This window comes from Lissotriton vulgaris, chromosome 3_1, assembly GCF_964263255.1.
Source record: "Lissotriton vulgaris chromosome 3_1, aLisVul1.2, whole genome shotgun sequence".
NCBI classification, from domain to species: Eukaryota; Metazoa; Chordata; class Amphibia; order Caudata; family Salamandridae; genus Lissotriton; species Lissotriton vulgaris.
Window position 1 is genome coordinate 590,615,153 of NC_141689.1, and position 25,989 is coordinate 590,641,141.

At 48.8% G+C, this 25,989-nt stretch overlaps 1 protein-coding gene across 2 annotated transcripts in view; it reads left to right on the forward strand.

Moving 5' to 3' along the window:
* Nucleotides 1–25,989, forward strand: part of RASA1 (RAS p21 protein activator 1) — a 926,777-nt gene that overhangs the window by 182,410 nt on the left and 718,378 nt on the right. For both annotated transcript variants that reach the window (XM_086960862.1, XM_086960861.1), the window contains exon 9: nucleotides 15,328–15,406. In XM_086960862.1, the coding sequence (XP_086816988.1) occupies nucleotides 15,328–15,406 (79 nt within the window). The remainder of the gene's footprint in view (nucleotides 1–15,327; nucleotides 15,407–25,989) is intronic.

Below are 25,989 nucleotides of genomic sequence, written 5' to 3' on the forward strand. Positions count from 1 at the left end.
CATTATTCCCAAAAGGGAAATGAAATGTACTCTTGTTTCTTTCTGATTTGAATGACGGGACTAAAGCAAGAATAATGACCTATTTGCAACCCAATATCAGCAAACAAATATGGCATTCACTGTGTGCCATAGATTCCCAGACATCCCTATCATACAGAAACCTTGCAGATTGTAAAGATTCCTGGTGGGCAGTGTGAACTGTTAATACAAAGGTCTTCCTTTTGATCTCCAGTCAACCCCAAAAACCTTTTCAGAAAGCTTAATGGTAGTTGCTACACATTTTAGGAAGATAAACATTTTCCTGAACTCATACATTTTATAACCTATTTTTTTCATTTTTAGTTGCATTAACATTCCAGCATCAAGAAATAGTCACAGTATAATACAGTGTGCAGCCGAGTAAACACATCCACAAGGAATATGGTATTTATAAGCAGACCGAGGTCAATGATGCAGCCTCAAAAAGAAGCAGAGCTCACAAGGCAACCAATATAATGCCCCCCCCCCCCCCCCCCTCCCCTGCCACTCCTTCCCCCTCCCGGGGTCATATGCAGCCTAGATTTCAGGGTCAGTGGTGTCTACCTCATTCAAGAAGGCATCATCTGGGGTTGCAAATCTTTCTCCCAAGGCCGTCCATGTGGCTAGCTTTGTGTCTCTTCTACTTTTCATGTGTAGTTTCCTCCACTAGAGACTTCTTACGTACAGTTCAATGCCAGTGTTCTTCTGAGGGGGTGCATGGACCCATCCACGTGACAGCCACCCTACAGCTGGCCAGCACTGATGCCAGCTGCAGATATTTGTATGCCATTTTGAGACAATGAGGATTGCTAATGTTCACTATCTGACAAACTGTGAGGTGAGAACGCCCACAATGACATAGTCACATGGGGTCTGTGGGCACCTCCAGGCCATATGCATGAAGTTAGCCCCAGTAAGTCCGCAGCACAAGCTTGCATCCGAATGAGTACGAGTCATCCGGTGGAGCATCGGGGGCATCATATAACTGCGATGGAGGAAGTTATAATGGAACATTGCTAGATACAGTTTTGATAAGGGTACCAACACAAGTCCAGCTAGCATCCTCTAGGGCAGAGGTCTTCAAACTGTGGGGCATGCCCTCCAGGGGAGCGTGGAAACATCTCTGGGGGAGTGCTAGCACCACAGAAAGATTTCCCCTTTACATAATTCATTCCAATGTCTGAAGCACATTTAGTGCCGTATATTCTGGAGAATCGTGGCCTTCACAAACAGGACTCTCTTCGATTGGAGGCAGCAGTCAGAGCAAATAATAACTATGTGGAGGTTTCGACTTTGACATTCCTTTAATCCGAGAAAAAGCAGCTTAAAGGCAGGAAATGGCAGCGAATTGCACTTCCATACAAAATGAAACTTAACAACATATGCTGCTTTGCAGGGATAGCGGTACTTCTTCCCTGCCCTTCACCTTTCTTGCTGGTGCCTTTTGGCATCCTTGCTGCTGCCTTTTACATCGGTTCATTGCACTGCTGTCTAGACATTTGAAGCTACTCGTAGATCAAGTTTAAACATTTTCCTGCAATATAATTTCCTTATCCCCCCCATCTCCGCACTACTTCTGTTTTTTTACCACTGCCAAACCAAAATTTAGTTTTGCCTCACAGCACTTGTACAAACATTATCACTCAACATGCGTTCACGCTGTCAATCAAGCAAACATTCTTTCACACATAAATACACACACACACACATGTAGGGCATGCAACAGTTCAACGGACTGTACACGTACTTGAAATAGGGAAAGGTTCACGTAACTTGGGTGGGTTTAAACACCACCAGAAGGGAAAGGAATATTAGTGACTCAGAATATAATATCCAGAAACTTTACCACTTGTTGGTACTTTCAGATTGCAGCCACTGAGTCAATCCAGTTCTACAAATTATGGGTCGCATCGAAGGGTACAATTCTGGAGTTCCCTCCGTCGACCTTCTCAAGTTCTGGGAGATTCCTTCTTTGCTGGGATTCTTTCTAAAAGACAGAGGAACACCATGATAACCAGACAAAAAGGAACCATTAGATAAACATAAACTGAAAAAAATAGAGCGCTCTGAGGTCTAAACAGGGCATAGCTGTGCTGTTCAAATGCTGATGACCTAATGGCCTTGCAGTTTGTGGTCAAGAGGTCCCAGTTGAGTCTTAGCTAAAATCCAGGACTCGCAGAGATAACAGCAGTTTGGCCTCCACAAATCTGCTGTGATGCAGTTTGAGGCATAATTTGACCATTTGTCATAGTATTTTCCATAACAATAAGGCATTTTCAGGCCATTTGTTGCAGTTTTGCACCCCTTTCTGTTGATTTGTGATAGTGCTGTCAAGAAGCTTCCTGCACAACCTTAATGTAGATCCGGCCCATTAAACACTGATAGTTGCTGTGTTTTCCTATCACAGCTCTAGTCATAGAGGCGATTTTCGTTGCCTGCCCCAGGGCCCATGGAATCTATACTGCTTTTGCATGGTAATACAAAATAAACATATATGGCAGTGAGAATTTCAATTGATTGAGATGTATCTTCAGTGCAAAGACTCTGCCTCAAGAATGATGTGCTTGCCAGGTATGCCAACATTCTGCTTGTTCGCTGTATCAGGCTGCATGGTTTTAGATGTGGTACTGAAAGATGGGGGTACATGCACTGACCTTGTGGTGGTTCTCTCTAAAAGAAAGTGTTTGAGGCATGTGAGCTGTAGATCACATGCTTTGCATACCCTAATGATGGGTCCAGATGTTTGCAAGTTGTTGTTCTTCGAAGAAGTCTTTCCAGTCACAAGGTAGGTGACTCCTACTTTCGGTGATAGTGTACATGGGCATCGACTCCATTCTTAGATTTTTTTCCACCGTCTGATTTGGAAGTGTATTGCTGCGCTCCGGTTCGAAACCCTTCTCCGGGGTCCCCTCTACCCTTGACGGTATTTTTCTCGTACATGTATCCCACTTCTCTGCGTATTGCATTGATCTTCTATTTCGATCAGAAAACTTGTGGAAGGCAGTCGGACCTCACAATGTTAGTCCACCTCGTAGTTGATGGAACAGACTCCATTCAAATTCTGTCCTCAGTGCCACTTGAAGTATCCGCACACTGACACACCAAGTGTGCAACTTGTGCTTATCTCCGGAGGACAACAAACAGAGCTTCAACACATGTAAATCTATCCATCTTCAGAAAAAGCTCAGCGATCGTCTGGCTCAACATCATGAAATGTAGAGCCAAAACATTGAATCCACGCCGGACATCTTCAGAGAAGGTTCTGAGCAGGAAGATTACGATGCGCAAGGGGCCAAAGAAGAAAAGGAAGAACTTGTATCTGTTTCGGGATCGGACTCAGACATGGAAGTTAACGTGCCACAAGGTCAACGCATCGTGAGTACAGAATGCCCCTTACACCAAACATCTATTCAGCCCAAGCAAAAGGCTCCGGTCCCACCTCAGCCTTTGGGCCACGGTTGGCACTGAGAAGATGTTTCCAATGCCCCGCCTTCTGGCTCGGCACCGAAACATGCACCAAAGCCTTCCAGCTTGGGATCGAGTTGGCCAAAGTCGGGCACCGAACCGAAACCTTTGGGCTCGAAACCAAAAACCGCTTTGGAGCTGAAACATTTGACACCACAACCGGCTTCTGAATTTAAACCTTCGGCACCAAAAACAACTCCGGCACCGAAAAGTTCATGTCCGAAACATCAAAATGCTCCTCTGCAGCAGGAAGACATGTTTCGAAGTCCCACCACCGAAATCCATCCCCAAACAGAAAGAACTCTATGTTCCACCAAGTTGCCTCAAAAACATAAATCAGAAACAGAGGACACTTATCATATTCCTTTGAAGAGGAAGCATGTTGGTGCTAACCCTTCTCCTCCTCCTCCTCCATCACCTCCTTCCCCACAGTTACATCAATTACTTATTAGACCAACTAACTCTCCTCAACAACCTTCAGATGAGGATGATGGGAATGGAGGGGATGATCCTTTGCCAGCAGATACCTGGAAGGACTATAACACTGATTCACCCACAGATAACGATCCAGACCTTTCCCCTACAAAGTCTTCCCCTCCTGATGACAATGTGTGGTACATAGAATTACTATCTAGAGCTGCAGAGTATCATGAGGTACAATTACATGAAGAATCCCTAGAAGAGGACTTCTTATTTGTAACCCTTAGTAGCTCACAAAGGTCCACTCACACTCTCCCCATGCTCATTGGCGTAGTGAGACATGCAGACCATATACTTGGAGATCCTGGTAGGGCTTGCGAATTCACCCCCAGGATAGACAAAAAGTACAAACCTGCACCATCATATCCAGTTTTATTAAAGGACAGTTACCACTGAACTCTTTAGTGGTTTCTAATGCCCATAAATGGGCCGATTCACAATTTCAGGCGACGCCGACCTCCAGTCAAAGAGTCCAAACTGATAGACGCCTCCGGTAAAAGGGTAGCTGCCCAAGCAGCAAATCACTGGCGTATTACCAACACACAGGCCCTTCTAGCCAGGTATCATTGGGCACATTGGGACAAAATGGAGCAGTTGCTCCAATTTCTACCAGATGAGCATAAGGCTAAAGCTCAAGACCTAGTCCACGAGGGAAAGCTCATCTCAAATTCATCAATGAAGTGTGTTTTAGACGCTGCTGACACTGCAGGTAGAGCAATCAATACTAGCGTGCTATTAAGGGGGAATGCATGGTTAAGGATCATTGGATTCAAACCTGAACTCCAGCATTCCATTATAAAACACACAATTCGATAAAGAGCATTTCTTTGGAACTGTAGTAGATACGTCCTTGGAAAAGATGAAAAAGGATACAGAAGTAGCTTTATAGTCTCCTTTTAATCGTGGCTCCTTTCGTCCTTTTAATCGTGGAGGGTCCAAAATCCTATCTTCAGACACTACTGCTGCGCCCTACAAAGGCAACAATCAAGCCTCCTCCTCCAGAGGCTTCTTTAGAGGAGGGTACAGAGGTAACAATAGCAAGGGTAGAGGTAGAGGTTCTACACCACGTACCTCCCCCTCTCCTAGCAAACAGTGACTTACCTTCACTTCTCCCTGATCATCTATCACCTGTTGGGGGACGCCTTTTGCAATTCCTCTCCATCTGGCGATCCCGAACTACAGACAAATGGGTGATAGAAATTATCCAACATGGTTATAGCCTGGAGCTTACCACCAATCCTCTAAGCATTCTGCCACGTTCCCACAAAATGTCACCAGAACATTTACATCTACTTCAGCAAGACTTCTAGTCTCTCCTGTCCAAAGGAGCCGTAGAACCTGTGCTGTAATAACATTAAGAAACAGGTGTGTACTCCCTGTTCTTACACATACCCAAAAAGGACAGCTTCCTCAGACCTGTTCTAGACCTCGGAGAACTAAACCTCTGACAAATACTGTCAGAGCATTTCCACATGGTAACACTTCAACAAGTGCTCCCCTTTTACAGCAGGGCAAATTATGTCCACTCTAGACTTAAGACGCATAATTCCACATTACAATTCATCCTGCTCACTGCAAATACCTCAGATTCATCATAGCGGGCAGCATTACCAATTCAAAGTACTTCCGTTTGGAGTCACCACCGCTTCCAGAGTATTTACCAAATGTCTAGCAGTTGTCGCAGCACATCTAAGAAGACAAGTCTGCCCATACCTGGACGACTGGCTCATCAAAGCCAGCAATTACCAAATGTGTTTCAAACAGACTCAAGCTACTATATACTTACTTTACCAACTAGGGTTTCCAGTAAATGCATTAAAGTCTCATCACAGCCTTCCAACACACAAACGTAGTTAGGACCCACAATAAATGCTCAAGCTCTAGCATCTCCCAATGCAGCCAGCATTCATAATATTCAGTCCATTCTCACTCAATTTCAACCCAACCACTCAATACCAGCAAAAGTATTCATGCAACTACTAGGAATGATGGCGTCTTGCATTTTGATTGTTCCCCATGCAAGACTTCACATGCGTCCCCCTAAAGAAAGAGCTTTGTAGGCAATGTGAGGAGCTTGAGGGTGACTCTCTTGTTGACCAGGAGCCAGTGGAGTTGTTGGAGGTGTTGCTTGATGTGGCTGCGGCGGGGCTGTCGAGGACCAGTCTGGCAATGGCGTTTCAAATGTCCTGTAGTTTCTTGAATTGTTTCTACATGACGCTGGTGTAGAGTGCGCTGCCATAGTGGAGTTTGCTGGTGATCAGTGTGCGTGTGTGTCTTTCTGGATTTTGTGGGTATCGTTCTGAGGGTCTTTCGAAGCAGGCAGAGTGTTTTGAAGCAGGCTGAGCAAACTGTGTTGATTTGGTGGTTCATTGTCAGCAGTGAGTCCATTATGATGCCAAGGTTGCATGCGTGGTCTGTAGAGGTACAAGGTGGGTCCCAGATCGACTGATCACCAGGAATCGTCCTAGGCTGAAAGGGTGGGGTCCAAGATGAATACTTTGGTCTTGTCAGAGTGGAGCTTGAGGCATCTGTGTTTCATCCAGGTGGCGACGGTATTCATTCCTCCGTGAAAGTTGGTTATGGTGGTTGTTTGTTAGTTGGAGAGGGATACGCTGGGTGTCATTGACATAGGAGACATGTTGAGTATGTGCCTTCTGACGATGTCTGGGAGAGGGACCATGTAGACGTTGAAGAGGGTGGGGCTCAGGGAGGAACCCTGGGGCACTCAGCAGCATATATCTCTAGCTTCTGAGAGGAACGAGGGTAGTCTAACTCGCTGTGTCTGGCTGATGAGGAAGGAAGTGGTTCCAGTCCAGTATCTCGTGATTAGGGTGCGATGGGAGACAATGTCAAAAGCGACCGATAGGCCCAGTAGAATGAGGGCTGGGGATCTTTCCCCGGTCCAGGAGCGAGCGGATGTTTGTACTGTAGCTCTTGCAATATGGACATATCCATTTCTCGTAAAAATGGCAAGAGCATTGTGAAGAGGCACAATGTCCATACACCAGAACATCTTATACAACCAAATGAAAGAGGTTCTGCAACTAGTGTTTCCAGAAAAACATTGAACAGCCTGAATAGATAAACATAAGTGGAATAATAACTTATTGGGTAATCAATGTTAATGCGGGTAGGAGCTGAATCGGTCTGTTTGCTGACACATTAATTAGGGAGATAGGACTTCTAGGGACTTCAATAAAGTAGAAAGAAGGCTTGTTAAGTCTAGGGCCTCATTGTCTTGGTACAGTAGTCCTTGGGAGGCAACAATGCTTCATTGGCTTGTTGAATTAAGCATCCAGATCATCTTATCTTGGAAGTCTGCTCTTGAATCAGTGAGGCAATGCTTGAGATGAATTCATTCATATGAGAGCGCCTATTCAGGGTGGTATCACACCTGTCAAATTTCTTGTGGCTTTATTAAATAGCACAAATGTTAGAAGTGAGAAAAGCTTTTTAATTTACTTTGAAAAATTCTGGAATATTTTTTGGGGATTTGTTCCTAATAACTACTACAACATTTCAACAAACTGAATGAATTTACACTAGCTCAGCTTGCTGTTATTATTTTTTTGTTTTTTAGTGCAGTGGAAAACAAACCTTTCCGCAAGCTAAAATGGTAAATGCTACTTTTAGTTCTTCCCAAGTAATGTTGACCCATCTCTCTTCTGATCCCATTAATCAACCGTTAGTATTAAATCTTTTTATTGAAAAATAGGCTCCAACACAAAGCAGAAAGTGTCCAGCATACAAAGCATAAACAGTGATATCCAGGCCAGTAGCGGTATCATCAGGACAGAGCCATACAGGAAGCCCACATTGCCAAAAAGACTCCTGAGACATTCGATAGATCAGCCAAACCAGGACTGTTATTCGAAGAGCCATAACAAGGAACATCCCCACCCCGACCAACCCCCTGCCTACCCACCCCCAATCCTCGTTCCAGGTCCCACTCCCCACACCATTCATGCATCCAGTCATTCCAATCTAGATCAAGCATCAGTTTGTGATAGTCGCAGCAACAGCAGGTATCGGCGGCATGTCACCTCTCTGAATTCCGTGGCCAAAAAAGACAAGAAGGGCTGCCACAACCCCGCATACTTAGCCCCTTCCCCCGCTTTAACTAAGGACAGTTTTTCCATACCCAGGACTGGCCAAAGCCGACCCAGCCAATCCTGAAAAGTAGGGACATGTGAGGTGCGCCATAAGGCCAGCATGTTCTAGACGGCGGAGCCCAGCGCTATTGCAATTAGTCGGCCTCTACGCTCTCTCAAGGGGAAGGTGATAGCATTGGGGAGTCCTAGAAGAACATAGGCCGGTAATTTTGGGATGGCGGTTTCGAAATGTGCATCTATTTCATCGAGGACCAATTTCCATTAACCCTGAATGTGCGTACAATCCCACAGGAGGTGTGTCAGTGTGCCTTTCTCACCGCAGCCCCGCCAGCAGGAAGCGTCCCTGGTGTGATCCATCTCTTGCAACCGTTCAGGCGTGTAGTACCAGTACGTCACCAGCTTAGTGAAAGTGTCCGTCAGCCCATATGATAGGCAGAATGTCTGGCCCGGTAACAAATGTCCTCCCATTCCTTGTTGCTCAAGTCCCGTCCCAGCTCCCTCTCCACGCGCGACTTCCCTGAGTTTTAGACACGGGAATTTCGCTCCAGTAACATGCTATAGAGATCTGAAATGAGTCGCCTGTCCATTGTTCGTGTAATGAGCCAGTATTTATACCGGTTAAGCTTCCGATCAGCCCCCTCCCAAACCTGGGGGTTGAGCGCCCAATGACGCACCTGTAAGTAGCGAAGTCGCTCTGTTTCTTGCAGGCCATAGTCCCAACGCAAGCACTCGAAGGGTGCCACTCCCTCGCCAGAGTAGATGTGAAATAAAGATAGACAGCCTGCCGGGCGCCAATGAGTTGATCACCCGGACGTCTCTACCGGGTCCGAAGTCTGGATTGTCCAATAGGGGCGTCAATGGAGACGGAAAAGTTGTTAAGTTGTGCCTGACACTAGTCTGATCCTACACCTCCAGCGGGATTCTGGTAATATAAGATGCATATAGGTTAGGAGGTCGGTGCTGTCTACGGAGGAAGGGGACTTCCTGAAGCGGGCCGCCCGCCACCGCTTGATCCTGGAAAAGCAAGTGCCGCTCCGACTCCCACTTATTCCATTCCACCAGGGTCCGAAGCTGTGACGCCTGGTAGTATAGCAGCAAGTCAGGCAGCCCCAGTCCCCCTTTCTCGGGGGGGGGAAAGCATTGCTAGCTGCAGCTTCATCCTAGGGCTCCTCCCGTTCCAGATAAACTGCGCGAGTTCTGACTGGGTTTGGCGGATCCAGCCCTCTGGGGGGGGTCGAAGCGGAACAGCCCGGAAGATGTACAAAACTTGGAGAACAATGGTCATGTTCACCGCTGCTACCCGCCCCAGCCAGGAAAGTGAGAGATGCTGCCATCGCCCCAGCTCTGTGCTGAGGGTTCGGCGGAGGTTGGCATAGCTGATATGCACCGTATCATGCAGGGTTGCCACCATTTGTATCCCCAGGTACGGGACCGCCTCCGATGACCAGCGGAAGGGGAAACACTTTTCCAGGGAGGCGCGTGTCTGTTTTTCCAGGGAGAGGTCAAGAGCCAGCGATTTTGCCATATTAACTTTAAAGCCTGATGCCCCTGCAAACGCGTCTAGGATCTCGACGTTGGCGGGCAACAAATCTCTTGGAGCGGCCAGAGAGAGGAGTACATCGTCAGAATATAAGCTGATTGTATGGACGTACGCCCCAAATTTGATCCCCTGCACTCTAGGGTCCATGGTTCCATGTATAGCGCAAAAAGTAAAGGGAAGAGTGGGCACCCCTGCCGGGTCCCGCGTTTGATGGGAAAACGAGGCGACGAGCATCCATTAATGCGCACCGTCGCCGTGGGGAAAGTATAACAATTCAACACCCATGTGCGAAATATGGCTCCCAAGCCCGCTTTTATCAGCACTTGTTCCAGGTACGGCTAATGGACCCGGTCAAATGCCTTTTCGGCGTCAATCGCCAGCATCATGTATTCACCTGGCAATCTCGTGGCCCGTTCAATCAGGTGGATCCCTCTCTTAGTATTATAGGCAGTCTGTCGCTCGGGGATAAAATCCGCCTGGTCCGGGTCGACCAGTCCCTGCATAAGCGGCGCCAGCCGGACCGCAAGAATGAGATCTAAGTTAAGGAGGGATGTGGGTAGTCTTGCATTGCGTACGGTCTTTCCCCGGTTTAGGGATAACCGAGATAGTGGCATCCATCAAATCTCTCGGGCTAGCACCTGGGTCTGAGAACGAATTAAAAAGAGCGGTCCGCAGCGGGGCCAGTTGGTAGCAGAAGGTTTTGTAAAAAATTGTGATAAAGCCACCCGGGCCCGGTGCCGTAGCTAATTTGAGGCGTGATATCGCGGATATCACCTCCTCTGGACGGATCGCACCGTCCAGCAGTTCTGACTGTTCCGCTGACAGGACTGGAAGAACGTCAGACTTTAAAAAGGCCTCACTATCCGCGGGATCGAGCCGGGCCCCGGCATATAATGAGGTGTAAAAATCGCTAAAGGCATTCGCTATGTCCCTGTCCCCGGACACTGCATCCCTCCGGCGTGGTTATCTCCTGCACCGCTTGTCGCTGTTGCAGTTCTCTGAGCGCCCGCCCCAGCAGGCGCCCGCACCAGTCTCGGCCCGTGTAATACATGTGCCGCACCCTCAGGGCAGCGTATTCGGCCCGATCTTGGTCTAACGCCGCTAGCTGTTGGCGCGCCAGACGCAGCTGTCTCCAGACCCGTGGTGCCCCTGTCCGCTGATGTATCCTTTTCAGTTCGCGGGTTCGCGCCGATAGTTCCTCCCGCTTGCTCGCCCGTTCCACATTTTCTGCCGGCGAGAGCACTATAAACTCACCCCGTAGTACCGCCTTGAGTGACGCCCAGCGTGTTGCCAGGGAAGTGTCAGCGGGTTGATTGTGTGCTAGATAATCGGTTATGGCCCCCTTAAAGCAACGTATCGCGCAGTCTCCAGCAGCGCAGTGTGCGGGTGAGGGGTGGGAAGGAGAACACCACCGAGAGCGGCGCATGGTCCGAAAGTGCCATTGCCCCTATATCTGCCTGAGACGCCAGCGCCGTAAGGGAAGTAGATGTCAATAGATAGTCCAGTCGTGCATACGTCTTGTGAGCGTTAGAGAAGTATGTGTAGTCTCTGACTCCTGGATGTAAGCTCCGCCAGAGGTCAGTCTTCCCCAATTCTTTCATTCTACCATGCCCTCCCTCCGATAGGGTGCCTGACTGCGAGGAGCGTTGCGCCGACCTATCCAAAAGGTTATCAAAGACTAAATTGAAGTCGCCCCCAACTACGACGTGTCTATCGAGTGATGTGGCTGCCTCGCTAAGCGCTTCGTGAAAAAACTTCTCTTGTACCTCATTAGGTGCCTAGACAGAGCTGACTTTGAAAGTGTCGTTTCCTAGTGAGAACCTGTAAGAAAGCAGCCGCCCCTTAATTTCAGCTCCCTTCTTTAGGACCTACCCTTGAAATGCTGGGCCACCAATATGGCCACTCCTGCTGTCTTCGTGGGGGCAGAAGAAAATAATTGCGTTGAAAAGTGGCGAGATTTCAACCTGTCGCAATCTTTGGGCAACAGATGTGTCTCCTGGAGAAGGCAAATATCTGCTTTCGAGTTCTCCAGGAGCGACAAGACCGCCCTGCGCTTTACTGGGTTGTTAAGGCCCCGCACATTCAAAGTGAGGAGGCGTAGTTCAATCATCGGCATAGCCAACCTTCGACCCTCTAAGCTCTGCAACTCTGTTCACTGCCAGGCCTGCAGCCCGTCCCCCCCCTGTCTCTGGCAAAGCCTCCATCGCCCGCCTCTCCCATGCACAACTGCCAGCCACCTGTAAAGTTTCCCCATCACACGCAGTCAACCATACTCGGACCTGGAAACCCCCCCACCCCAACAGTGCTACCACTAAAAACTCGCACCATCCCCTGATCTCGAACTCCCATCTCCCACCCCGTACCCTCCCTAACCCAAACTCTGGACCCCCAAGTGTTCAGTTTAGTCCCGGGCCAGTCACTACCTTGTTCAGGCCCGTGGTATAAGTCAGTAAAGGGATACGTGACACTGGCGACCCCAGTGGCCCCCGCCCAGCCCCCTCAGACCTGCATTGTGATAGAGCTAAGAGGAGAAAGACCCCCCCCCCCCACCCCTTTTCAATGAAACGCATCAATCCGACATAGCTGTGTCTTTGGACACCTCTTGGATGGCCGCCGCCTGTTCCTGGGCCATTGTCGTCGGATCCGGCCTGAGTGACACCTTGGGCGACCATCTGCGTCGCACCCGCTGCCATCCATCCACTGAGGAACGTGGAGATCTCCCCTGCGGGGACCCCCCACTTCTTCGCTTCCTGTCGAAGTCTCGGCCATTTCAATACCCAACAAGGCACACGTGTCTCGTAATGACCGGAGCTGTTGCAGGGCACCATTCCACTTGAAGACAAGCCGGAAGGGGTGACCCCAAGAATATGGAATCCCCTTGATGTGTAGGTACTCTGTTAATCACCACCCCCTTTTCTGAATATTTTTTGGCCACTATAGGTGTGGCAGGGTATACTCAGACATGAGTCCCTTGCTCACTGCACCATCAGGATTCAAGCAAGCCGGGCCGACGACGGCTGAAATGCCAGAAACCGGTCCCCGGAAGCTTGTCTCCTTTCTGGTGAAGAATTGGCTTGGTAGTTTGGTCTGCCCTGTTCCCATGATGGACTGGGCCAGGGACAGACTAATTTGCATATAGCCAGGTTCTGAGCTGGGATGGTGCAGTGAGCTAAATAACGGTGATGGATCAAGCCCTGATCTTTGGGCTGGGTAAGAGTGGTCTGCTTAATTCAGACACTCTGTTCATCACCACCCCCTTTTCTGAATCGTGTAGGTATGTAGTGGCAATTTTGAAGGCCTTCCTCTTCTGCAGGGTGATGGCTGAGCGGTCTTGATATAATGCCACTTGGTGCCCTTGATATCGGAGAGGTTGTTTCAGGCGTGCCTCCTTCATTATGCGTTCCTTCAACGGAAAGTCAGGTAGGAACGCTAGGATATCCGCGGGGAGAGCGGGCGCTCTGCGTGCCAAGCCCACCCTGAGCGCCCTGTCAATGCGGGTTACGAAATTTTCTCCTTCCCAAAGGATCTCTCGGAACAGGCCCTGCAGAAAAAGGGTGACATTATCCACTTCCGCCTATGTTATTTCTTCTGGAATGGTTTTCGAGGTCAGCCGCGTGTGCCTGTAAGTCCACTTGTTGTTCCTGGAGGCGTAGCTCTTCTTGCTGTAGGTGTTCCACTTCCTTGCTTCTGGTCTGGTCCGCAACTTCCACTGCGGCTACCCGTTCCCCTAAGCCGTCCACATCACGGCGGAGCTCACAATACTCGCCCACCATGTCCTGTTTCAAAGTTTGGAAGTCCTCCCGCAAGGAGTTGAATAAGGATTCCAGGAATGCTTTAGTTATGGGGGCTCCCTCATCTTCCTGCCCTACAGTGTCTTTCGCTACTGCCGGGGCCGACGGGCTCTTCTCCCCTTTAGGGGTCCCTTTCATCAGCATGTCCGTTATTGTGCGGCCACCCCTGGGTGGCCCCGCCGACATGGCGGACCAAGCACTGTGTCCCTGAGTATCTCGCTGTGGGATGGCTCCAGAAGAGGTGCGATGTTACCAGCCCGCACCCACGTTGGGTCCGCCACTGCCACATGGGCCAATCGCCTCCACAAGTATCACACACCACAGTACCACGCCGAACAGTAGAGATCTCAGGCTCGGCTGACTAGGCCCCAATCATTCTAGGTCTTCTAGGAACTCCACCACTCCCGGCCCCTAACTCTCCTCACGGCCTGGTCACCAAGGGGAGTGGGTATCTGCAGACTTTGGATCTCAGCTCCCGGGCAGGGACCCCCCTGGCCGCGTGCTCTCTGAGGGCTTGCGGTTGTGCCGCTGTGCCACACCTGGCCATGACAATCCGGCTGCTTCCCTGAAGAAGGGCTCGGGACTTAGGCTGTGGATGGGCCCCTGATACCGTCCGGGCCCCTCGACACTTGTTGGTGGGTGCTCCAGAGAAACCCCCGGCGCTGCTGATCGCTCCCTGCCAGTCCCAGTAGGCCACCGCAGGCGTGAGGAGGCCCCCCTGCTGCACTGTGCTGGGCCTCGCGGCTGTAGGGTAACAACCACGAACCAGTCTCCCAGGGGCAGGCCTCAAAGCCTGGGTTTCGATTTTCAAGAGAGGCCCGCCGATCCCGGCCGGCCTCACTCTTCTGGCGGCGTTGTCCTCGTCCCGCTCCTCTCCGGTCTCCGCGGGATACTGTAAGCTAGGGAGACCCCCGGGAGCACTCTGTTCCTGACCTCGGGGCGCTGGGTGCCTTCGCCACCGTCACCCCTCCAGGGTTAGGCCCCGAAGCCTGGTCCTCGATTTTCACGCTCCCGCGGTCAACTCCAACTCCGACCGCGAGCGCTCGCCCCACCGCTCACCTCTCCTCCAAGGGCAGCCATCCTATGTGCTCGGCAAACCACCGCACTCCGGACCCATGTAGCCCCCGCTGTCTCCGCTCCTGCCAGCCGGAGGGGATAGGTGCTGTACTCCCCGGGGCCGAGTCACCCAGGCAGCGCGGTGCACGGGCAGAGTCTGCGTCGCTGGAGGCAGAGTGCCACGCCGTGCAACTGCAGCAGTCCCTCCTGCACAGGCGAGTCGTGCTCTGAGACCCCCGACGTGCGGGCCTCAGGAATCTTTGTCTGGGGGGGTTTAGAATCTATTTATGGGTCAAAACTGGGTCCGGGAGCCTCACAAACCTGCGTCCATCGCAGTCGCCATCTTGCCCACGCCCCTAATCAACCGTTTTAAATGGTAAAAATATATTGCTCTAGCTGGATGCATCAGACATCACTCAAATCTAATGCCCATTTATTAAATGGTGCTAAAGTTACCATCGCCGCTGCGTGAGACACAAAATACATTATGAAACTGCACCTGTAATAATGTTTTCACAGATATTTCTCCATTGCTGAGATTTTTCAAAGTTTAAGCGTCTTATGAAGATCCCGTTTTGAAGAAATGACACTTCAGACTATTTTAATAATTAACTGTAGAGGATTGTATTTGGGACCCATTTATTTCCATTTCCATATAGGTTTCTGATGGAAATGAATGAGATTAAAGAGTGACTACTACTACTAATGCTACCTTTTTATATGCCTCTAAAGTGTGAGAGTCCAATGCCCATGTTTGTGCTAACATTCAGTAGAGAACAACACATTTTTGCAAAGAACAAGATTTACTCAAGAATGCTAGTAGATATGTTTTCTTTTTCACAACAGTATTTCTTTTTCATAACAGTATTGACGACATCATTGAGCACTACAGAAAAGAACAAATTGTAGAAGGATATTTCCTTAAGGATCCCATACCCAAGCAGGTAATTCATTGAAATACTGTTTGCTCATGTATATGAAAGTAACTTTCTTAAATAATTAGCAGAGTCAACTTGATTAGATGAAATTCACTAGATTTCTATTTTTATTTCAGGCCCTTCATTATGTTTAAGCCAACTTAATCGGATGATTTCAAGGTTCAAAACTAACTGCATCGTTCTTGCAGAGTTTTAAAACCATTATTTTTCTGCAGCGCACCAGTGTCTACAGGAAAAGTTTTGATACTGGGTTAACTAGTTTATGGAGCGGTTTTTGAAACAATTATAGGTATAAATTAAAAGGGTTCTCATCTACATTCAGAACCCAAAGATCTTAACTAACAGATTTATACTTTTCAAGTACCATATAGTATTTTTGCCATTTAATAGGCAGGTTTAGTATATTCCTGCTTGGCACAAGCTGTTTTCCGATGGTAGATGCTGCAGTAGCTCCTCCACCAAGGCTTCCCATGTGCAACTCGTTGTTTTAGAGGGTGAACTCCATCTCTAATCTACTAAAAAAGAATCCCTTCTAGATGGCTACGTCCTGGACTTTGAGTGAGGTTTCAACACCAGTGATAATTCTTCATCTACCCTGTGTTTTCCAAAGTCCTTTGTGTTGAGTGTTTTAAATTCTATGATTTTGAGCTTCATGTTGTCAACTATGAGCAAAGATGCTATGTTACGTATTTGGAGAAAAAACTGTCTGGGTGTGAGACTGGGTCTTACAGGGGCACAGTAGGATCAATAGGGCCATTCCGCCCTTTCGGTTAAAAATGACCCTCGGACCCTTTAAGCTAGAGATCAGCACTTCCCAGTCTTCCCATGGAGTGCAGTAAGGCAGACTGTCACTCTGTTGCTTTACCTTTTGTTTGACATCTCATGGCAACTGCAACATCATTTACTCCAGTATTGGAGCTTTCATAGATTCACATGCCTGAATCATTCCCAGTCGTCGAGACGGAGTCTCCGGTACATAAAAAAGCAATGCTTAGTAGTATAGCAAACTGAAAAGAGGCCTAGGCCCATTTCCTTTTTGCAACCCATAACCTTTGTTATGTAAAGGAGACCAAACTTCTCCCTGAACCAATCAGAGCTCCTCACCCTCTACAACACTCCTGAGAGAACCTCTTGCCTCTCAGATTTTCTATCGCACGTTGTGCTAGGGAGTCTCCTTTGAGCTCTGCTCAAACTCTACAGTTTTCTACTTCAATTTGGATTGGATTTCATTGTTCAACTGATTTGGTAATTTTGATTACTGCCTACTTGTTCATCATCTCCTGAGAATGGCTGACAAGGGGAAAACGTTTTATTTAGAGCCTGTGCCACCTGTTCTAGGAAAAGGCTCTATACAGACTACCCTCATAAGGATTGCATCTACTGCCTTTATCCAGACCATCAAGCAAAGGATTGTAAGGTATGTCGTACCTTTTCAAATAAAACACTGAGGGATCGTGAAGGAAGGGTTTTACTATGGCTTTAAAAACTAAAGACCAGGAAACAAGTCCAGTCCAGTGACAGTGATGAGGTATCTACAACGTCTAGGAGATATCGGAAAAGAAGCAGATCTCGTCATCCTCATACCTCAGGGGAATGACCTGAGAAGGCCCTTAAAAAGACCACTCTAGGGTCTTTTGGGTGCAGTCCCTCTAAATCTCCTTCAGGCAAAGAAAAGTAGAGCAAGGGTCATGCTTCAGGGGTAAAACATACAAAGAGGACAAGCTCTGAGCCCTCAAAATCACCCCTAAAGTCAAACATTCCTTCAAGAAGCCGGCCTCTACACCTCCTGAGGTAAAATTGGAAAAATCTGCGTCGTCGATGGGAGCGCCGACGAGGAAAATGGCATCGCCGTCAACGAAAACCGAGGTAAAACTTACTTCTAAAGCGATATCTCGGTCGACGCAGTGTCGACGGCGTGATCTTTGACAACGACGGCATCGACAGCTACGATCACTTCATCGTCTGGATCGTCTACGACAACAACAACAACTGGATCGTCGACGGTGCAGGAGAGTAGGGTCTGCTTCCTATGGTCACCCCCACTTTTTGCTTTTGCTTTACTGGTTTTCGACTTAAATGTGGCTGTGGGCCTGCTAATCAGACCCACAGCCCAGATGCACTCTCTCTAAATTTACCATGTACTCTAGGTACATCCACAATAAGGGAATTGGTTCACCTTGTCAGCCCCTGTAGAAGTGTACCATAGGTACTCAGGGCATAGGTGTAACCAAGGCCTACCAGGGGCTGCAGCATGTATTATGCCACCCCTGGCTGGCCACTCAAATAGACACAACTGGCTGATCACTCAGCTGGGGCAAGGTCGTGTAACCACCCTTTGCTTAGGTGTAGTATTCCTATACCTACTTACATATAGACACATAGTAACCTATAAGTCACTCCTATGGCAGGCCTTAACAATCCTTGAGGCATAGTGCTTGGTTATGTGTGAGATGGTGCTCTAGCATGAGCTGAGCCTGTCTGCAGCTTCCTGAACCATGTCCTTATTGCTGTTCTATGATATTGCCATACCATATACTCTTAAGTGCATTATGAACCTCGCGGTTAAATGCTAACTTTGGTTTGGCTTTATCCAAACATGTCGTGTAAGGTGTCATACGCTTTGGAATACTACCCCCTCACCAATTCTGGTGATGGGTGTAGCATTCCACCCTTCCAGAGGGAGAAGACATGTTAGTTCTGACTATCCCGGTTAAAGTTAACCGGAGCCCCAGCTTCACAAAATGGATGCTGCCGCCACGGACACAAGTCTGACCTCCTGCTGCTGGGAGTCCTTCCAGTAACAGAGGTTTGGACAATGGGTTTCCTGCTTGGGGAGGGGCGAGCACCACCCCAGACAGGAGGATGTGTATTGGGACAGGGAGGGCTGAATAGATTGAGACACTGCCTGGAGCACACTAGGTGCTTCATGCATACCCCAGTTCAAATCGGTTGCTGGGGCAATCCAGCCCCAGCTCTGGCGCGAAACTGGACAATGGAAAGGGGGTGTAACCACCCCCCTTCCTGCTCCCACCCATAGGAGGGACCTAATGAGCAAACCAGCCCCCTTTAGTTGTATAAAGGTAGGAGCTGACCCAGGAGACTTTAGATTAATCCTGAAATCGATTTGAACCGAAACTCTGGACCCTTCGACATTCACCTGAGCTGAAGACTGAAGAATCTCCCTTGTGGCCAAGGAGTGACCACCCTGGGCAACCAGGCACCATCCAGCAACTCAACGGCTTGCTTTGTCCCCGTTCCCACCGGACCCCGAGCACAGAGCCTGACAAGACCTAGACTCCCGGACCTCTCTGACCCCACTGCACGACTCCAGCACAGCTGAGCCCCGTGGAAGGCGTCGGAACCCGTGGAACCGGGCAACTTGGAAAGTCGTCAACTTGCTAACAGCGCAGCTCCTGAGGCATCCTCTAAGCTGTGCACTGGGGACTGAGACACCCCGACACCGAGCTCCACCTGCACCGAAGACCAGCCCTCCACACTCCACGAGATCTGCGTGGGGCCCTTCTGCTGGTGTTCTACTTGACGCGTTGTCCGGTTGCTGGTCAGTTGGCTAGTAGCCCTGTGGCGACAATCCTTTTACAAATCCATCGCTGGTCTGGTTGCTCCAGACTGGCCCTTGGTTCCCTGAAAAGGTGAAGTACCTCAGACCCTCCTGGTCTGCACCAGAAGCTCTTTGTGTATCCTGCGTGGGTTGCCTTTGCTTAGGCTTGTTGGCTCCGATCTTGAAGCCGACCCCTCCATCTGCGAGAACCTTCGTGGAACAGCTCCTCTCCAGCACCTGGTCGTCCTCAACGCCTCCTGGTCCGCGTGGCTGCAACAAGCTTCACGACAGCACCCGATTGCTCCTCGACGACGTCTGGTTCCTTCCTGGTTCCACCTGGTCACTGGCTAGTGACCCAGACTCTGTCCCCTCTGCTTTCAGGTCCTTCCTCCTGGTCGCCTGCAGCATCTTCTTCCAAGGCTCCATAGGAAACTACGAGAAAACCCGACACACTTTGACACCTATGCACCCACAGCCCGTGGGTGAGGTAATGCGAGTACTTCGGTGCTCCTGTAGGGATTGACTATCCTAGTGTCTAGTTTTGTTAGTTGTGTAATCCTAGTTAGACTGGAAGTGTCCTAAAACTTCATTACTTACCCTTTTTAAGTTCCTATTGACTTTCTATTGACTCTTGCGTGAGTGTACTGACACTGCACGCGCCGCCTGTGGGCCTTCTACTCCTAACCTAAGGGTCAGATAGTGTAGCCTCAGCGATTCCCTAGGCCTCTTCTTTTCCCAAGTCGTGGTTCTTATACCACTTACCTAGTATATGGTTTTACGCGCCCCTAGGGCCTAACTGTAAATTGTGCTATTTAAAGTATTTCTAAGCGTAACTTATGTGCTTTTGCCTCTGATCTCATAAAGAGTTCAGAGGAGTGTGTTAGTGAATAAATACATATATATTTTATATATATCCTGTGTGGTGTCCTTTCATCTGGTATTCAAGGGGTTGCATATGGTAAAACAGTTGGCTTTACACGCCCCCAAGAGTCTTTTAGCCTAAGACTGTTCTGTCCACGCTACCTCTAGGATAGCTGGTCCATAAGGTTGACTTTATAACCATCACCATAAGGGTTGTTTGGACTGGTGCAATGTGTTCACTAGAATAGTGAACATCATATACCAGGCCAGCTTCTCACATTGGTGTGCAGCGGTTGGGATTAGAGCTTGCTGTGGTTTTACCACTTGTAATCTTGAGATATCATTTGAAAGATCACATAGGTACCTGTAGGTACATATAAAACAAGTTTCAGTATACTTAAGTTCTACTGAACTTAGTTGTTGTAGGACAAGGGCCTAGCACACCCTGACTACAACTCCTAGAGAGGTTCTATAGAAAAACATATAGTGTAAGTAGGTGCAACACCTCCACCTCACTAGAAACCATGTCTCAGACAATAAACCACGGTGGTTCACTGACTGTAGAGGTAGATCTCTTGAGGACTGCTTGAAGATATGAAGCCTTAGCCTTTCCAGAGTTGAGACAATTGTGCACCTCCAGAAGGCTAAAACAGGGTTCAAACCCTACCCTCAAATTCCTGATTGAGTTATTAGAAGAGAATGATGCTCAACAGTAACCTAAGACAGGTGATTCAGGTAGCGCAGATGAAGTCTTTCCCTCCTCAGATGGTAACACTGATACTCCAGTACCAGATTAGGAAGAAGAAGAAGATGAGTCTGATCCTGAGGTAAACAGCCAGGTCACAGTCAGAAGACTTAGCCAGGCTAATTTAAGCACACATGGGAGTCAGTATGGGCAGCCCTCATACAGACCCCTACGTGGGCTTAACCAGAGGCAGAGAAGAGGGAGGTCCCACTCTGGGGACTCTTTCCACTCACAGGCCTCAAATGGCTCTCATGGTTCTGTTCAAAGAGGGATGACCTCACCTCAGAGAAGGGAACATGAGGCCAAAATGAGAGAAGCTGCTCTTAGGATTGAAAGACTTGAGGTTGCCCTGCCCAAAGAGAAGCTTGTTCGTGCTAAAGAGCATAGAGCGAGTGGGTTAGAACCCACTGGTGGCAGCAATATCCCTAAGGATCAAGATAGGTCCTATGAGAATAGACACCTAAGCAAGATTGTGCCCCCCTACAAAGAAGGGGATGACATCCACAAATGGATTACTGCTTTGGAGAGGGCCTGCAAAGTGCAGCAGGTACCCCAAAGTCAGTGGGCAGCAATCTTATGGCTCTCCTTTTCTGAAAAAGGTAGAGATAAGCTCCTCACAGTTAGTGATGGGGATGCTAACAACTACTCTGTCCTGAAGAGTGCTCTGATTGATGGGTATGGCCTAACCACTGAACAGTATAGGTTGATGTTCAGAGATACCCAGAAGAGACAGACTCAGGAATGGACTGATTTTGTTGATTGGCCACTAAGGCTCTGGAAGGCTGGTTATTGGGAAGTGAAGTTAAGGACTATACAGAATTGTATAATTTGATCATGAGAGAGCAAATACTTAATTGTCATAACCAGTTATTGCATCAATACCTGATTGACTCTGATCTCTCCCCAAGAATCAGGAAAGAAGGTAGACAAATGGGTCAGAACCAGGATTAAGCAGAAAAACCAGAACCAAGTGGGTGATCAGAAAAAGGCAGACCAGAAGGGTAATGAGCAGAAACCAAAAGACCAGAAGTCTTCACCAGGTCCCCAAAAGGCACAGGGGGAGGGTGGCTCCAAAAAGAACAAACAGAAACAAGAAGGCCAAAAGAAGCCCTGGTGTGGATACTGTAAATCAGTCTCTCACTGGTGTAGTGAGTGCACCAAGAAGGGCACAGCACCAACCACAATTACCCCTAAGGCAACTGTTCCCCCTAGTCCAGCTGTTAGTGGTGGTTCCCAGCAAAAGGTTGTAGTAGGGTTGACCCTGGGAACTGAGATGGACTCTAGCCTAGTCAGAGTACCAACTCGGGCTGTTCTTGTCTGTGATGGGGACATAGCCATGTCCTCTACTGTAAGTCCCAGTAATCTGAGCAAGTACAGGCAAACGCCTTTAATTAATGACAAGATGGCTCAGGCCTACAGGGACACATGTGCCAGTGTCACCATGGTGACACCTAACTTTGTGGACCCTGAACAGATCATACTAGGTGAGAAGTACCTAGTGACCAATGCTAGCAATCCCACTACCTCCCACAGTGTGGCAGTTGTTAACTTCTCCTGGGGAGGGGTAACTGGCCTCAAGAAAGTTGTTGAGAGTTCAGAGCTTCCAATAGCGTGTCTGTTGGGAAATGATCTTGAAGCCTCAGTTTGGGCTGAGGTGGAGTATAGGACCCAGGCAGAAATGCTGGGGATATCAGCACATGTCCTTGCTGTGACCAGGTCACAGGCCAAAAAGTGCTTACCTGAACAAGTGCTGGATCTTGGAACAATAGACCAGACACTACCCAAGAGAAAGAGCAGGAGGGTTAAGGCAGTGCCTTCCACCCTGCCTCAGGTTGAGGATCAGCCCTCCCAGGAGGATGATTTTGAGATGCAAGAGGGAACTGTCCTAGAAGAACTTGAGCCTGATCAGGTTGAGTTTCTTGGGACAGGGGGACCCTCAAGAGCAGATCTGAGGCAGGCACAGTTCGATTGTTCCTCTCTTGAACCCCTCAGACAGCAGGCTGCTGCTGAGGCTGCTGGGAATGCTCAAGGTACCCATAAAGTGTATTGGGATGATGGGGTCCTTTATTCAGAGGCTAGAGACCCCAAGCCAGGTGCTTCCAGGAGGTTGGTCATACCTCTGCAATTTAGGGGCTTCCTTCTTACCTTGGCCCATGATATTCCCTTAGCAGGACACCTGGGCCAGAACAAGACTTGGGACAGGCTTGTCCTTCACTTTCCCTGGCCCCATATGTCAGAAGATGCAAAGGAGTTTTGTCGCTCCTGTGTTACCTGCCAAGCCAGTGGCAAATCAGGTGGCACAACAAAGGCCCCCCCACATACCACTACCTGTGGTGGGGGTACCCTTTTTAAAGAGTGGGGATAGACATTGTAGGACTAATGGACCCCAAACAGCATCTGGGCACAGATTTATACTGGTGGTAGTGGATCATGCCCCCAGGTATCCAGAGGCTATTCCCCTGAGGACCACAACTGCTCCTGTTGTGGCAAGGGCCCTACTTGGAGTTTTCTCCGGAGTGGGATTTCCAAAGGAGGTTGTTTCAGACAGAGGTGCAAACTTCATGTCAGGATATTTGACTGCAATGTGGAAGGACTGTGGTGTCAACTATATGTTCACCACCCCCTATCACCGTCAGTGAAATGGGCTTGTGGAGAGATTCAACAAGACCCTCAGAGGGATGATAAAAGGGTTATCTGAAAAGCTGAGGCGAAGATGGGGCATCCTTTTACCCTGCCTTCTGTTTGCTTACAGAGAGGTCCCACAAAAGGGGGTTTGCTACAGCCCTTCTGAGCTTTTGTTTGGGCATCCTGTGAGGGGACCTCTATGTCTTGTGAAGGAAGGATGGGAGTTACTTCTCAAAAAGCCTAAGCATGACATAGTGGACTTAGTACTTGGTCTCCGCTCCAGGATGGCTGAGTACATGGAGAAAGCTTCCAAAAACCTTGAGGCCAGCCAAGAATTACAAAAAGCTTGGCATGACCAAAAGGCTGTACTGACTGTGTACCACCCAGGATAGAAGGTATGGGTGTTGGAGCCAGTGGCCCCAGCAGCACTCCAGGACAAATGGTCTGGACTCCATACAATAGTTGAACAGAAGGGAGAAGTCACCTACTTGGTGGACCTTGGGACTCCCAGAAGCCCCCACATGGTGCTTCATGTCAACAGATTTAAAGCATTTGTCGACAGGGCAAACATGGGCTTGCTCATGGCTACAGATGAGGGGCAGGAGGAAGAGATTGACCCTCTCCCAGACCTGCTTACTCAAAACCCTGATGATGGCTCAGTGGATGGTGTGGTCTTTTCAGACAGCCTCTCTGACCATCAGCAACAGGATTGTAGACAAGTTCTGCAGTCCTTCAGACATTAGTTTTCTCTGACCCCAAGTCAAACAAGCTGGTGCACCCATGAGGTGGACACTGGTGACAGTCTGCCTGTCAAGAGTAAGATCTACAGGCAACCTGACCATGTCAGGGACTGCATAAGGACAGAGGTCCAAAAGATGTTGGAGCTGGGAGTTATTGAACCCTCAGAGATCCCTTGGGCCAGTCCAGTAGTCCTGGTGCCAAAACCTCACACCCAAGATGGTAAGAGAGATGAGGTTTTGTGTGGACTACAAGGGTCTCAATGCTGTCACTAGGACAGATGCCCACCCCATCCCCAGGGCAGATGAGCTCATTGATAGATTGGGTTCTGCCAAGTTCTTGAGTACATTTGACCTGACAGCAGGCTACTGGCAAATCAGATTAGCTGAGGATGCAAAAGCCAAGACAGCATTTTCGACCCCAGGAGGACATCATCAATTTGTGGTAATGCCCTTTGGTTTGAAGAATGCACCTGCCATTTTCCAAAGGTTGGTGAATTAAGTTCCCACAGGACTGGAAGACTATTGTGCAGCTTATCTAGATGATATTGCTGTCTTTAGCTCCTCCTGGGAGGACACCTGGTCCACTTGTGGAATGTTTTAAAGGCTCTGCAAAAGGCAGGCCTCACTATCAACACTGGAGAGTAAGATCCAGACCATCAGAGACTGGACTCCTCCAACCACCCAGACACAGGTCAGAGGTTTCTTGAGCCTGTCTGGGTACTACAGGAAGTTTGTGAAAAACTATGGGTCCATTGTGACACCACAGAATGACCTCACTTCCAAAAAGATGCCAAACAAAGTTCAGTGTAAAGTTAGCTGTCAAAAGGCATTTGATGACCTGAAGCAGGCCATGTGTACTGCCCCTATTCTGAAAAGTCCAGATTACTCCAAAGAGTTCATTGTCCAAACAGATGCTTCTGAGTTGGGTGTGGGAGCTGTACTTTCACAACTGAATATAGATGGTCAAGACCAGCCCATTGCTTTCATAAGCAGAAGGCTGACCCCTAGAGAGAAACGTTGGTCAGCTATAGAGAGGGATGCCTTTGCTGTGGTTTGGGCCCTGAAGAAGCTGAGGCCATACTTGTTTGGCACTCACTTCAAGATTCAGATAGACCACAAGCCCCTCCTATGGTTAAATCAGATGAAGGGTGAAAACCCCAAACTTCTTAGATGGTCCATTTCCCTACAGGGAATGGACTTTACATTGGAACATAGACCTGGGACTGACCATGCCAATGCAGATGGACTCTCCAGATATTTCCACTTAGAACATGAAGACTCAACTGGTCAAGGCTAGATATATATATATATATATATATATATATATATATATATATATATATATATTCTACAATACACAAACATTGACCAGGTTGTATCGGGTGTCCACTGTAACATATTTATGGATGCAGCTCCCCACAATAACAGCAAGAAATTTAAGCAAGAGAAGACGGGCCTAGGCATCCTCCCGATCTATGTCTGTAGGTTCGAGTTCCAGCGGCTTACATATATCACCGCGATAGGCATTCCAGGTTCCTCAGATCTTGACCCATTTGCGGGGATGCCCCCTGGATACATACACTGACTTCACACGAAACATACACCAGTCAAGATCTTCCATCAACTCCCTTACCCGAGGTGCCAGAGAGGCACCCCAAAGCTGCGCTATATTTCTTTTAGCAATTACACACGCGAGAGCCACCCAGACCTTACCATGGCTTGGCAGGTCCGTAGGCTCCCACACATTCAACAAGCATCTCCTAGCCTCCAGCTTGACATTCACTCCCCATACTTCACTCATTTTTGTGTGTATCTTAGTCCAGAAGTCGCGAACCCTCTCACACTCCCACAATATATGCAGTAACGTTCCAGGCAGCCCACACCCTCTTCGGCAGTCAGCAGACCCAGCCAGGCCCATCCTCTGCAATCCCGGAACCGTGACATAGGAGCCATGTAAGATTCTAAGTTGGACCAAGCAGAGCCTCCTAGGGACCGCCACTTTCTTGGGGGACGCCACCGCCTCCCTCCAGTCCTCTTCGTCCAGAACAAAGCCATCAGC